Source organism: Chiloscyllium plagiosum, unplaced genomic scaffold (assembly GCF_037043375.1).
Source record: "Chiloscyllium plagiosum isolate Xiang-an unplaced genomic scaffold, Cpla_swu_hap1 HiC_scaffold_25, whole genome shotgun sequence".
NCBI lineage: Eukaryota > Metazoa > Chordata > Chondrichthyes > Orectolobiformes > Hemiscylliidae > Chiloscyllium > Chiloscyllium plagiosum.
Genome location: NW_028270163.1, coordinates 55,974,356 through 55,988,473, shown reverse-complemented (window position 1 = coordinate 55,988,473; position 14,118 = coordinate 55,974,356). Strand labels below are relative to the sequence as shown.

At 44.9% G+C, this 14,118-nt stretch overlaps 2 protein-coding genes across 3 annotated transcripts in view; one reads left to right on the top strand and one right to left on the bottom strand.

Annotated features, from left to right (window-relative positions):
• tefm (transcription elongation factor, mitochondrial) overlaps nt 1-14,118 on the bottom strand; it is a 93,015-nt gene that overhangs the window by 43,562 nt on the left and 35,335 nt on the right. The window lies entirely within an intron of this gene.
• Nucleotides 1-14,118, top strand: part of adap2 (ArfGAP with dual PH domains 2) — a 29,984-nt gene that overhangs the window by 4,678 nt on the left and 11,188 nt on the right. The window contains exons 2-5 of the mRNA XM_043715113.2: nt 5,038-5,168; nt 6,736-6,827; nt 9,701-9,789; nt 12,807-12,919. Coding sequence (XP_043571048.1) covers nt 5,038-5,168; nt 6,736-6,827; nt 9,701-9,789; nt 12,807-12,919 — 425 coding nt within the window. The remainder of the gene's footprint in view (nt 1-5,037; nt 5,169-6,735; nt 6,828-9,700; nt 9,790-12,806; nt 12,920-14,118) is intronic.

The following is a 14,118-nucleotide window of genomic DNA, read 5'->3' as shown; positions in this document are numbered from 1 at the left end:
TCTGGGCACTGTAGCAGCTCCAGGATAGGGAGGGTGAGGAAAACAACACATCAGCCAGGAATCCTGTCTTCCTGCATTATCCATTAGGAATGTGCTCACAGGTATGTGACAGAATCAGACTGTGTGGGCGGCACGGTGGCACAGTGGTTAGCACTGCGGGTTCAATTCCCGCCTCAGGCGACTGACTGTGTGGAGTTTGCACATTCTCCCCGTGTCTGCGTGGGTTTCCTCCGGGTGCTCCGGTTTCGTCCCACAGTCCAAAGATGTGCAGGTCAGGTGAATTGGCCATGCTAAATTGCCCGTAGTGTTAGGTAAGGGGTAAATGTAGGTTGCGCTTTGGCGGGTCGGTGTGGACTTGTTGGGCCGAAGGGCCTGTTTCCACACTGTGATGTAATCTAATCTAAACAGGACTAAAGGCAATCGTTACCAAGATAGTTAAAAACAGGTTTAACTGGAAGCACTAGCTTTCAGAGCGCTGCTCCTTCAGGTGGTTGTGGAGTATAAGATCATAAGACACAGAATTTATAGCAAAGGTCTACAGTGTGATTTAACTGAAATAATATATTGAAAAATATCTGGATTGTTAGTTAAGTCTCTCATCTTTTAGAATGACCATGTTGGTTTCAGTTCTTTCATATGTAAATCCCAGAACTTTTTTAAAAGTTACATTCTCAAATGAACTTTAACAATAGGTGCTATGTCAGCTCAGATAATGCATTGAAGGCATGTGCATTCAGACTGATTCTATTTCTAAAAAAGGGATTTACAGAATCTTACATGGATTCATGCAGTTTTTGAGCAAAATAAAATGTAATTCTGCAAGTACAAATTCACTTCACAAACTGTATATGTGCATGTGGGTGTGTGTGTGGGAAAAGGGATATGAGTGTCTGTGAAGAGTGTGTGTGAGTGTAAAGGGGTATAAATCTGTGAGAGGATGTGCGTGTGGGTGTGTATGTGTGAGCGTATGAGAGAGAGCTTGTGTATGAGAGAGGGTCTGTGTGAGTGTATGGATGTGTGGGTGTGTATAGGCGAAAGTGAGGACTGCAGATGCTGGAAACCAGAATTTCGAATAGAGTGGTGCTGGAAAAGCACAGCAGATCAGGCAGCATCCGAGGAACAGGAAAATCGACGACTTGGGCAGGAGTCCTTCATCAGGAATGAGACTGGGAGCCTCCGGGGTGGAGAGATAAGTGCAGTGGGGTCACCTACAGTGTGACATGAACCCAAGGTCCCAGTTGAGGCCCTCCCCAAGGGTACCGAATTTGGTTATCAGCCTCTGCTCGGCCACTTTGTTGCCTGTCCCGAAGTCCACCTTAGAGGATGGTCACCCAAAGGTCTGAGGCTGAATGTCCTGGACCGCGGAAGTGTTCTCCGACTGGGAGGGAACACTCCTGGCTGGTGATTGTTGCTATAATCCAGATGCCATTCATCTGTTGCTATAATCCAGTTGTACATCTCAGTCCATAACCGGCGGGCAAGGACTATGCCATTGTTCACGCAGAGTCAAAAAGTGTGGCGCTGGAAAAGCACAGCCGGTCAGGCAGCATTTCAGGAGCAGGACAGTCGATGGTTCGAGCATAAACTCTTCATCGGGAATGTGGGGGAGGCCCAAGGAGGGTGAAAGATAAGTAGGGGGAGGGTGGGGCTGGTGGGGGATGGTAGCAAGGAATACAATAGGTAGATGAAGGTGGGGGGGTTGATGGTGATAGGTCGGAGCTGTTGCAGTGTGGATTAAAGTAGGGAGCTAATTGAGGTGTATTACAGGAATCAAAAGAATTGATAAAGAGAAACCATTTCCTTTGGTGGAGGTGTTGGGGCGGGTGAGGGTCATGATCATCTTAAATTTTGAGCTGGGTCATTCAGTGGCGATGCAAGGAAGTACCTTCGACACACAAAGCAGAATGGAATTCTGGAACCTTCTCCCCAAAAAGGCTCAGACTGTTAAGATGATCATTTCTATAGCCCGCAATGTCCTACTCCTATGCTTCCACTGCAGTTTATTAGATTAGATTCTCCACAGCGTGGAAACAGGCCCTTTGGCCCAACAAGTCCACACCGACTCTCTGAAGAGCAACCCACCCAGACCTATTCTCCTACATTTACCCCTGACTAATGCACCTAACACTTCGGGCAACTTAGCATGGCCAATTCACCTAACCTGCACATCTTTTGGATTGTGGGAGGAAACCGGAGCACCTGGAGGAAACCCACGCAGACACTGGGAGAATGTGCAAACTCCACACCTACAGTCGTGAATAGCTCTCATATCACCACCCAGTTTCAGGGCACATGTGGCTTCACATCCTCAGCAAGAGTCAAACACTGGGAGAAAGGCGATACACTGGCAATCAGTTTAGAGAGATTGGATACTGTATCAGAATCAGGTAGACCTTGCTCTAGCTAAACAAGCCACCCCCATATTTCCGAGAAATTAAAGCAACTCAGCAACATTGGTGCAAACCCTCTGGGAGCTAAGGGGAAGTGAAATTTCAAATTTTCTTCTTTCAAAGGTGCACAGCTTCTAAAAATACATCACGTATTTACTGATATTTACAATTCAAAATGTTTAGGGTGAATCCAAAACAACAGCTCTTTCCACAGATGTAGTTACTTACTAAAGATCAGGAAAAGCCAGGCCTTTCATGATCACAGGTCATCTCAAACACTTTACAGCTAATAAGGTACTTTTTAAGTCTAGTTGCAAATGTTAAAAATGAAACAGCTAACTTGCACACAGCAAAATCCCACCCTGTAACAATGTCCTGATCATCTTTCCTTTTCAAGAATGCTGTTTGAACGATAAATATTAACACAGTGCTCTTTGTGCCTGGAATCTGTTTTGTGCAGCACTGTCCTTCTGACAGTGCGGCACTCCCTCAGCACTGACTCTCCGACAGTGCGGCACTCCCTCAGCACTGACCCTCCGACAGTGCGGCACTCCCTCAGCACTGACCCTCCGACAGTGCGGCACTCCCTCAGCACTGACCCTCCGACAGTGCGGCACTCCCTCAGCACTGACCCTCCGACAGTGCGGCACTCCCTCAGCACTGACCCTCCGACAGTGCGGCACTCCCTCAGCACTGACCCTCCGACAGTGCGGCACTCCCTCAGCACTGACCCTCCGACAGTGCGGCACTCCCTCAGCACTGACCCTCCGACAGTGCGGCACTCCCTCAGCACTGACCCTCCGACAGTGCGGCACTCCCTCAGCACTGACCCTCCGACAGTGCGGCACTCCCTCAGCACTGACCCTCCGACAGTGCGGCACTGTCTCAGCACTGATCCTCTGACAGTGCAGCACTCCCTCAGTACTGACCCTCCGACAGTGCAGCACTCCCTCAGTACTGACCCTCCGACAGTGCAGCACTCCCTCAGTACTGACCCCCCCGACAGTGCGGCACTCCCTCAGTACTGACCCCCCGACAGTGTGGCACACCCTCAGCACTATGGCAGCGGTGTCTGCACCAGCTTCATTTACTGTGAACGACTCCCGTCCTTAACCTCTCCCCTTATCCTCAGGTGTGGTGACCCTCCTGTTAAACCAGACGTCTCGCTCTCCAGGGGCAGAACAGCCTACTGTTCTCTGGTCCTATGGTCACTTCACTTTCCATCAAAAGATGCACTGCAACAATTCAACAAAACCTCTTCAGCAGCACCTTCCACGCGTGCAATCTTTACCATGCAGAAGGACAAGGGCAGAAGATACCTGAGAACAGCACCCCCTGCAATTTCTCCTCCAAACCACTCACCATCTGGACTTAGAAATATCATAGAATCCCTACAGTATGATAGAGACTATTTGTCCCATCAAGTCTGCACTGACCCTCTGAAGAGCATCCCATCTGATCCAGCCCCCACCCCATCCCCGTAACCCCCTCAGCACACGGGATCAATGTAGATTTCACCAGTTTCCTCATTTCCCCTCCCCCAACCTTATCCCAGATCCAATCTTCCAATTCAGCACCACCCTCTTGACCTGTCCTACCTGTCCATCTTCCTTCCCACCTATCCACTCCATCTTCTTCTCCTACCTCACCTTCACCCCCTACTTCATCTTCTTATCACATTCTTTGCTACCTTCCCCCACTCCCACCCCCACCCCCTCCCATTTTTCTCTCAGCCCTCTTGGGCTGCTCCGTCATTCCTGATTTTCCTGCTCCACGAATTCTGCCTGACCGGCTGTGCTTTTCTAGAATCACACTCTTTGACCCCCATCCCCGTAACTCCGCATTTCCCATGGCTAATCCTCACAGCCTGCACATCCCTGGACACTAAAGGGCAATTTAGCATGGCCACGCTACCTAACCTGCCCATCTTTGGACTGGAATGTATTGCCATTCCTTCAGTGTTAGTGGGTCAAAACCCGATGCCCTTTTGTTGACAATACCCAGATCCCAAGGGCTGCTGTGGTTGAAGAAGGGGCAATTAGGGACAGGCATTAAATGCTGGCCCAGGCAGAGATGCCCACAGCCCATTAATGAACAAAAATGCCCAACAGGGCTTCCTATTCTTTGTCATTAGACAATCCTTTCTTTTTAGTAATTAATCAAATGAACTTCAGCTGGAATAGTGGGACATATTTTTCTCTGGTGTTAGTGTAGAAATTCAAACATGATTTTATTGAAGGTGTAACAGGCTTGAGCGGCCACTTTTGTCTTTTCCTGCTCTTAGTTCATATATTTTCAAGAAATTCTTTTGTGGATCAGTGTCCCCCTACCTTCAGAATAAATGCCACCTTTTTCTGGATAATATCAGTTCTGAAGAAGGGTCACTGGATTTGAAATATTAACTCTGATTTCTCTTCACAAGACCTGCTGAGTTTCTCCAGCAATTTCCGTTTTTGTTTCAGATGTCCAGTACCTGCACTTTGTTTTATTTTAGATTTGTCTGATACTTGTGTCTGGGAAATGCTATGTGACCTTGTCCTAAATTATGGGCGTTAGACAAACATAGTTGTTGTTAAATATTGTTCTTGTGCTAACAGGGCAGTGAAACAGCGATTAACGAGCAGTTTTCAATTTCTCTTCCCTTCAGATCCTGACTGGGCGTCTTACACAATTGGAGTGTTCATCTGCTTGAACTGTTCAGGGATACATCGGAACCTCTCAGGAATCAGCAGAGTCAAATCTATCCGGCTGGATTTCTGGGATGATGATTTAGTTGAGGTACAGGGAATGTTTGCATTACAATAAGGGCTTTCTTGAGTGGAGTTTGACTGCAGCTTGTGCTGGGTTTGCTTAGATCAGCAAAGTCATAGTTTGTTCACAGTCAGAGTATTTTACCAAACTTTACAAAATTTAAATCCACTGAATGTGGGTGTCACTAGCTGGCAATTGCTATCCTATCTGTGCTGATAATGAACCTTCCTGAACTGCTGCAGTTCGTGTGGTTATTCTTTGTAGCAATTTAAAACATTTGAGGAAGCTAGTCAGACCACTTCACAGGGCTGCACAGTCAACGATGGCGGGCCTGGGATGAGATTCACATACATCAGTCAGACTGGGCAAGATCAATCAAGTTTTCTGTCCTAAAGGCAAGTGCTTTCAGGCCTAGGATTGTTCATGTGTATAGTTAATGAGTAACTATGGGGACTTCTGTGACCCATGGACCTGGGAAAGATGTGAATCTGATGTTTGATCTGTGCTGATTAGATCTGAACTCAGTTGGAGCAACAGCATGGAGCTGTGAAGGGCATTATGTCACAGAGAGGTAGATAGAGTGACCCTGAGCTCCTGATTGTGATCCAACAATACCTCCTGATGACCCACCTTCTCCTGTACATTGGGAGAGGACACGATTAGATTATCTTTAGAATTCATTCATGGGATGTGGATGTTACTGGCTGGGCCAGCATATACTGCGTATTTGTAATTGCCTAGAGGGCAGTTAAGAGTTAACCACATTGCTGTGGGTCTGGACTCACACGTACACTAGACTAGAGAAGTTTCATTAGTGAATTAGATGGATTTTTCCAACAATCAATAATGGTTTTGAGATCATCATTAGACTCTTAATTCCAAACTTCTTATTAAAAAATGGAATTCAAGTTCCACCACTTGCAATGGCAGGATGTGAACCCAGGTTCTAAGAACATTACTCAGCTTCGGAATTAATAGTCTAGTAATAGTGGGCTAGGCCATCACTTCCCCTAACTGTGGGTTATGTTATCTCACCACAGGGAGACTGAGCATTGGGACACATTATTCACCAATCTGTATGTCACCATTGAGTCAAAGCTTCTGGGAATGTGGAGCATCTAATATATAATGACTAATAATTAATAAGATATTTTGTTCTGTGAATTATTGAGTAATAACCAGAGGGCATAGGTTTAGGGTGAGAGGGGAAAGATATAAAAGGGACTTAAGGGACAACTTTTTCAGAGGGTATTGTGTTTTTGGAATGAGCTGCCAGAGGAAGTGGTGGAGGCTAGTACAATTGCAACATTTAAAAGGCATCTGGATGGGTTTTGAATAGGAAAGGTTTAAATGGATATGGGCCAGGTGCTGGCAAATGGGACTAGATTAGGTTGGGATATCTGGTCGACATGGATGAGTTGAACCAAAGGGTCTGTTTCCATGCTGTACATCTCAATGACTCTATGACTAATAGGCACACGTTTAAGGCTTTGAATGAGGTTTGCATTGTAGATCAGCTGTGGGACAATAAAAAGAAGTCCCTTTTAATCTGACACTAATAAAAACATCTCTTCTTGTTGTTTTTTGTGTATAGCAAATGAGAAGTCATGGTAACTGGATGGCGAGGAAACACTATGAAGCAAATGTTCCTCCTTTCTACTACAAGCCTCAGGCTTCAGATTGTGTGTAAGCAGCAATTTCTTTTACTGAGAACAGCACTGCTGTTCACAGAGATATCTTTGGTACTGCCCACCTTACAGTTAGCCATGTGGAAGGTCATTCAGCTTCACAAGCCTGTCTCACCATCCAGTTATGGCTGATCCATAATCTTTAATTCATTTAGCTAGTCTTGCTGCAACAGAATATGACTCTAATGGAAAAAAGCTGCAGAAGGCTGCAACATAAAGGGGCTTGGGGTACTTGTGCATGAAACACAGAAGGCTAGCACACAGTTGCAGCAGGTAATCGGGAAGACTAATGGAACGTCAGCCCTTATTTCAAGAAGGTTGAAGTATCAGAGTAGGGAAATTTTATTGCAACTGTTACGGTGGTGGTAAGACCACATTTGGCATACCATGAGCAGTTTTGATCTGCTTATTTAAGGAAAGATATCATTTCATTGGAGGCCGTTCAGAGAATGTTCCCCAAGCTGATCCCTGGGATGGAGGGATTTTCTCATAAGAAAAGGTTAAACAGCTCAGATCTATGAATGTGGGAGTTGGGACATCATGTTGAGGTTGTATAGGACATTGGTGAGGCCTCTTCTGGAATACATTCTGCAGTTCTGGTCGCCCTGCTATAGGATGGATATTGTTAAATTGGACAGGGTTCAGAGATGATTTATCAAGATATTGCTGCGGTTGGAAGGTTTGAGAAATTAAAATAGATTGAAAAGGCTGGGACTTTTTTCAGGCTGGGACTTTTTTCATTGGAGCTTAGGAGGTTGAGGGATGATCTTATTGAGGTTCATGAGAAACTTAGATAATGTGAATGACAAAGGTCGTTTTCTTAGAGTTGGCAAGTTCAAAAACTAGGGGGCATAGTTTTAAGGTGAGAGGAGAAAGCTTTGAAAGGGACATGAGGGACAACTTTTTCACACAGAGAGTGTTTTGTCTGTGGAATGAACTACAAGAGGAAGCGTTGGATGCAGATACAGTTACAACATCTAAAAGATATTTGGATAAGTACATAAATAGGAAATATTTGGAGGTATATGAACCAAGTGCAGGCAGGTGGGACCAATTTAGTTTGAGATCATGGTTGGTGTGGACTGGTTGGACCAAAGGGTCTATTTCCATGCTATATGATTCTATGACTATATGCACTTGAGTTTAACAGAATGGGAGGTGATCTCATTGAATGATATACGATTCCTAAGGGGTTTAACAGGAGATGTTGTTTCCTTCATGGGAGGGTCAAGGACCAAAGGGCACAGTCTCAGAGTAAAGGGGCTCCAGTTTAAGACTGAGATGAGGAGGAATTTCTTCTCTCAGACAGTTGAGAGTCTTTGGAACTCCTTGCCACAGAGAGCTGTGGAGCCAGAGTCCTTGTGTATACTTAAGGCCGAGATCGATAGATTCTTGATCAGGAGGGGAATTGAGGGTCATAGGGAAAGGACAGGCAAGTGGGCATGAGGAATGTCAAATCAGCCATGGCACAGCAGGCTTGAGGGGCTGAATGGCCTACTCCTGTTCCTCTTTCTTATGGTTTTATGGCAATTTTAATATACTCTGCTTGGCAAAGAACCATCTGTTTTGTGGAAGCACAGTTTGAGATTTCTGCTCCCCATTCTGTGAGACCATATTATGTACTCACTCAGAATGGCCTGATTCTACATTCAAGGTTCTGCACCTTTTTCCTCAACTACCCACCCTGCTCCCTCCCAAAGGAAATGGCTTCCTTCCACCAACAACTTAGCTCCACTGAAAGGTGGCTCCTCTTGCCTTGGCTCACAGATTTTTCTGGGTGTTTGTCGGGTTTGTAACATGGCAAATGGATCCTTTGGGATGAAGACCACCCATGAGATGAAGTTACTGCATGTTCTCTGTCATATTTGCATTTTTCAGAAAGCATGTTGAAGAATTATAGTTTCAATAATTAGCCTTTCTCACGAGGTATCTTCACCAGTTGGGGTCTCAGCTGAATGGTCCATGACTATTAAACAGCTCATTAAATGTTCAACCCTATTGCTGTGGGTCTGGAGTCACATGGAATCCAGACCATGTAAAGATGGCAGATTTCCTTCCCTAAAGATATTGAGGGATGAGCTCTGTTGTTGCAGCAAACTAACAGCTTGAGGCTCAATCCTACTGAGACCAGCTTTTTTCAGATTTATGTTGAAATGAGTAAATTGCTCATGCTGAGATCTGAACTCACCTTTACTAGATGGTGACTCTGGGTCTCTGGATGATTCACTCTGATTGTTTGAGGAAAGGGTGTGGCTGGGAAACACTGCTACATATGGGCATTCATACAAACATATAAATTAGGAGCAGAATCAGCCTCTTAAGCCTGCTCTGCCATTCAATAAGGTCAAATCTGATCTGATTTCTCCACATTCTAATAACCTTTCATTCCCTAACCTACCAAGAATTTGTCCACTTCAAACCCTTTAGTCAAATTCGTTCATGCCGACCAGATATCTGAAATTAATCCAGTCCCATTTGCCAACATTTGGCCCATATCCCTCTAAACCATTCCCATTCATATACCCATCCAGATGCCTTTTAAATATTGTAATTGTACCAGCCTCTAAACTTCCTCTGGCGGCTCATTCCATACACGCAGTATCCTCTGCGTGAAAACTTTACCCCTCAGGTCCCTTTTAAATTTTGACTCCATACTCACTGCAGACTGAGGATGGAGCCATTTTGGACAGTATATCAGCCTGGTTTCCTCATGGCTGCAGATCCAGTTGTCTTGAGTTGTTGGGGGGAGGGACTGTGCTGGTACACTGATGTCAAGTGGAAAGATAGATATGTCCTTTAACCAATCTGGCTTGGCAGGAATTGTTCACCTGGCACTCACAACTCTGATGTTCCTCTCTGTCCCCGATCCAGAGTTCTGAAGGAGCAGTGGATTCGAGCCAAATATGAGCGGGAGGAGTTCACTGACATTGTCACTGAGCAACGGGAATCCCCCATATCAGGTACAGGGTTGGGGGGATTGACCCTCCCCTTCATATACAACAACTTGTATTTGCCTAGCACCTTCTCATGCAGTAAAACATTCCAAGAATCTCTGCAGAAGCAGAAATCAGGCAAAAAAATTGTCAAGGAGCCGCAGGGGGAGGGACAGGTAACTTAAAGTCTGGTCAAAGATGAAGTTTTTAAGGCATGCTTTAAAGGACGAGAGAGAGAGAGAGAGACAGAGAGAGTCCAATCCAAGGGCTTAGGGCTCAAGTGACAGAAGGCAGTGGGCACCAATGGTGGAGTGATTAAAACCAGAAATACTCCATCATGTTATTGGGATTGTATTATAGACCCCCTAACAGTCAGAGGGAAATTGAGAAACAAATTTGCAAGGAAATCTCAGTTATCTGTAAGAATATTAAGGTGGTTATGGTAGGGGATTTTAACTTTCCAAACATAGACTGGGATTGCCATACTATTAAGGGTTTATGTAGAGAGGACTTCGTTAAGTGTGTACAAGAAAGTTTTCTGAGTCAGCTTGTGGACGTACCTACTAGAGAAGATGCAAAACTTGACCTACTCTTGGGAAATAAGGCAGGACAGGTGACTGAGGTGTCAGTGGGGGAGCACTTTGGGGAAAAGGGTAGACCAGATCTAAAAGTTGAAGTTCTAAATTGGAGAAAGGCCAATTTTGACAGTATTAGGCAAGAATTTTCAAAAGCTGATGGGGGCAAATGTTCACAGGTAAAGGGACGGCTGGAAAATGGGAAGCCTTCAGAAATGAGATAACGAAGGTCCAGAGACAGTATATTCATGTTACGGTGAAAGGAAAGGCTGGTAGGTATAGGGAATGCTGGATGACTAAAGAAATTGAGAGCTTGGTTAAGAAAAAGAAGGAAGCATATGTCAGGTATAGACAGGATAGATCGAGTGAATCCTTAGAAGAGTATAAAGGCAGTCGGAGTATATTTAATAGAGAAATCAGTAGGCCAAAAAGGGGACATGAGATAACTTATGGCAAATAGAGTTAAGGAGAATCCAAAGGGTTTTTACAAATAAATTAAGGACAAAAGGGTAACTACAGAGAAAACAGGGCCCCTCGAAGATCAATAAGGCAACCTTTGTGTGGAGCCGCAGGAGATGGGGCAGATACTAAATGAGTATTTTGCATCCGTATTTACTGTGGAAAAGGACATGGAAGAGAGAATGTAGGGAAATAGATGGTGACATCTTGAAAAATGTCCATAATACAGAGGAGGAAGTGCTGATGTTGTGAAACGCATACAAGTGGATAAGTCCCCAGGACCTGATCAGGTGTACCCTAGAATTCTGTGGGAAGCTAGAGAAGTGATTGCTGGGCCTCTTAATGAGATATTTGTATCATTGATAGTCACAGGTGAGGTGCCAGAAGACTGGAGGTCAGCTAACATGGTGCCACTGTTTAAGAAAGGTGGTAAGGACAAGCCAGGGAACTATAGACCAGTGAGCCTGGTGGGCACGTTGTTGGAGGGAATCCTGAGGGACAGGATGTACATGTATTTGGAAAGGCAAGGACTGATTTGGGATAGTCAACATGGCTTTATGAGTGGGAAATCATGTCTCACAAACTTGGTTGAGTCTTTTTGAAGAAGGAACAAAGAAGATTGATGAGGGCAGAGTGGTAGATGTGATCTATATGGACTTTAGTAAGGCTTTCGACAAGGTTCCCCATGGGAGACTGATTAGCAAGGTTAGATCTCATGGAATACAGGGAGAACTAGCCATTTGGATATAGAACTGGCTCAAAGGTAGAAGACAGAAGGTGGTGGTGGAGGGTTGTTTTTCAGACTGGAGGCCTGTGACCAGTGGAGTGTCACAAGGATCGGTGCTGGTTCCACTACTTTTCATCATTTATAGAAATGACTTGGATTGATTATAAGAGGTACAGTTAGTAAGTTTGCAAATGACACCAAAATTGGAGGTGTAGTGGACAGCGAAAGTTACCTCAAATTACAATGGGAACTTGATCAGATGGGCCAATGGGCTGAGAAGTGGCAGATGGAGTTTAATTTAGATAAATTGAGGTGCTGCATTTTGGGAAAGCAAATCTTAGCAGGACTTAATATATTTAATGGTAAGTCCTAGGGAGTGTTGCTGAACAAAGAGACCTTGGAGTGCAGGTTCATAGCTCCTTGGAGTCGCAGGTAGATAGTATAGTGAAGAAGGTGTTTGTTATGCTTTCCTTTATTGGTCAGAGAATTGAGTACAGGAGTTGGGAGGTCGTGTTGTGGCTGTACAGGACATTGGTTAGGCCACTGTTGGAATATTGCATGCAATTCTGGTCTCCTTCCTATCGGAAAGATGTTGTGAAACTTGAAAAGGTTCCAAAAAGATTTACAAGGATGTTGCCAGTGTTGGAGGATTTGAGCTAAAGGGAGAGGCTGAACAGGCTGGGGCTGTTTTCTCTGGAGCGTCGGAAGCTGAGGGGTGACCTATAGAGGTTTATAGAATCATGAGAGTTATGGATAGGATAAATAGACAAAGTCTTTTCCCTGGGGTGGGGGAGTCCAGAACGAGAAGGCATAGGTTTGGGTGAGAGGGGAAAGATATAAAAGAGACCTAAGAGGCAACGTTTTCACTCAGAGGATAGTACGTGTATGGAATGAGCTGCCAGAGGAAGTGGTGGAGGCTGGTACAGTTGCAACATTTAAAACGCATCCGGATGGGTATATGAATAGGAAGGGTTTGGAGGGATATGGGCCGGGTGCTGGCAGGTGGAACTAGATTGGGTTGGGGTATCTGGTCAGCATGGACGGGTTGGACCAAAGGGTCTGTTTCCATGCTGTACATCTCTGACTCTATGACTCAAAAGATCAGAATTAGAGGAGGGTTGTGGATTACAGAGAGTGGTCAAGGCTATGGAGAGATGTGGAAACAAGAGTTTTAAAATGGAGTCATTGATAGTGAATCACTGAGCACCAGGAGAACAGGACTAGTCATGAATTGGAACTGGCATTCTTCAAGGTTCATAGATGTTTCCTTGCTCATTATAAAGGTGACCGTGTCGGTTATCTCTGGAAACGGGGAAAAGACAAAGGAAATTTTCAGAAGCGGAGTTTCCGGCTTTTGGAGAAAGAGGGTGTTATCCAATACTACGCTAAGGAGGAGGTATGGCTCTTGTATCTGTCCCAGTTGTAAAGATTTCTCCCTCTGCCTCAATACATACCACATACCATCTTTACTGCTAGAGGTTGAATTGAACCTGAGCCGAGCTCCACTGACATCAGTAAGGCTGGATATTGACAGTGTCTGTAACAGATGGGTTACCAATCTTCTGAAGTCTTCAAGAATTTGAGTATGATTTTCTGAACATGACTGCATACAAATCCAGCAGAAAAATTTAGTTATCAATGGTGTTTCTCCATGGAAAACTTTTGTTTATTAATTCTAAAAATATTGGAAATGGGAGAAATGCTTCTTGTCTGGAATTGAGGTGCTTAGAGGTCATGTGATAAATAAAGAAATTGGCAAATCCTGAAACTGAGCCTAACAACCACAATATTTTCTTTAGTACAGATTTAACTCCAACCAGTGGAGAGATTTACCCGCCCCCCCCCCCCCCCCTCCTCCATTTCTTCCCTCTGCCTGATTCGTACTAATTTCAGTTTCACTCAAGCTCCTCAATGCCACACTCTATCAAATGCTGTGTTGGTGACATGGACAGTCACACTCATGTCATGGAGGTCAGTTCCTTTGTCCATGTTTAGGCCGAGGTTGCAATTAGAACAACAGCTGAATGGTTCTGGTGGAACCCAAACTGAGCAACAGCGCTCAGGCTATTGGTCTGTAGGTACTACTTGGTTGCACTGTTGATGATACCTTCTATCACTTTGCCAATGACTGAGAGTAGCCTGGAGGGTGATTGTCTGTGCTGGTGTTTTTATTTTGCTTTTTTGTGGACAGGACGTACCTGGGCAAGGTTCCATATTTCACATTACCTGACTGAATGCGTGCTACACAATCCCACAAACATTTCAAATCATGCTTTTTAATTTCCAACAGTTAGCCTTTATGTGCCCATTCTTAAGGCAAGTATGTCATAGAGTCATAGAGATGTACAGCATGGAAACAGACCCTTTGGTCCAGCCTATCCACACTGACCAGATATCCCAACCCAATCTAGTCCCACCTGCCAGCACCCGGTCCATATCCCTCCAAACCCTTCGTATTCATATACCCATCCAAATGCCACTTAAATGTTGCAATTGTACCTGCCTCCACCACATCCTATGGCAGCTCATTCCATACACGTACCACCCTCTGCGTGGAAAGGTTGCCCCTTAGGTCTCTTTTATATCTTTCCCCTC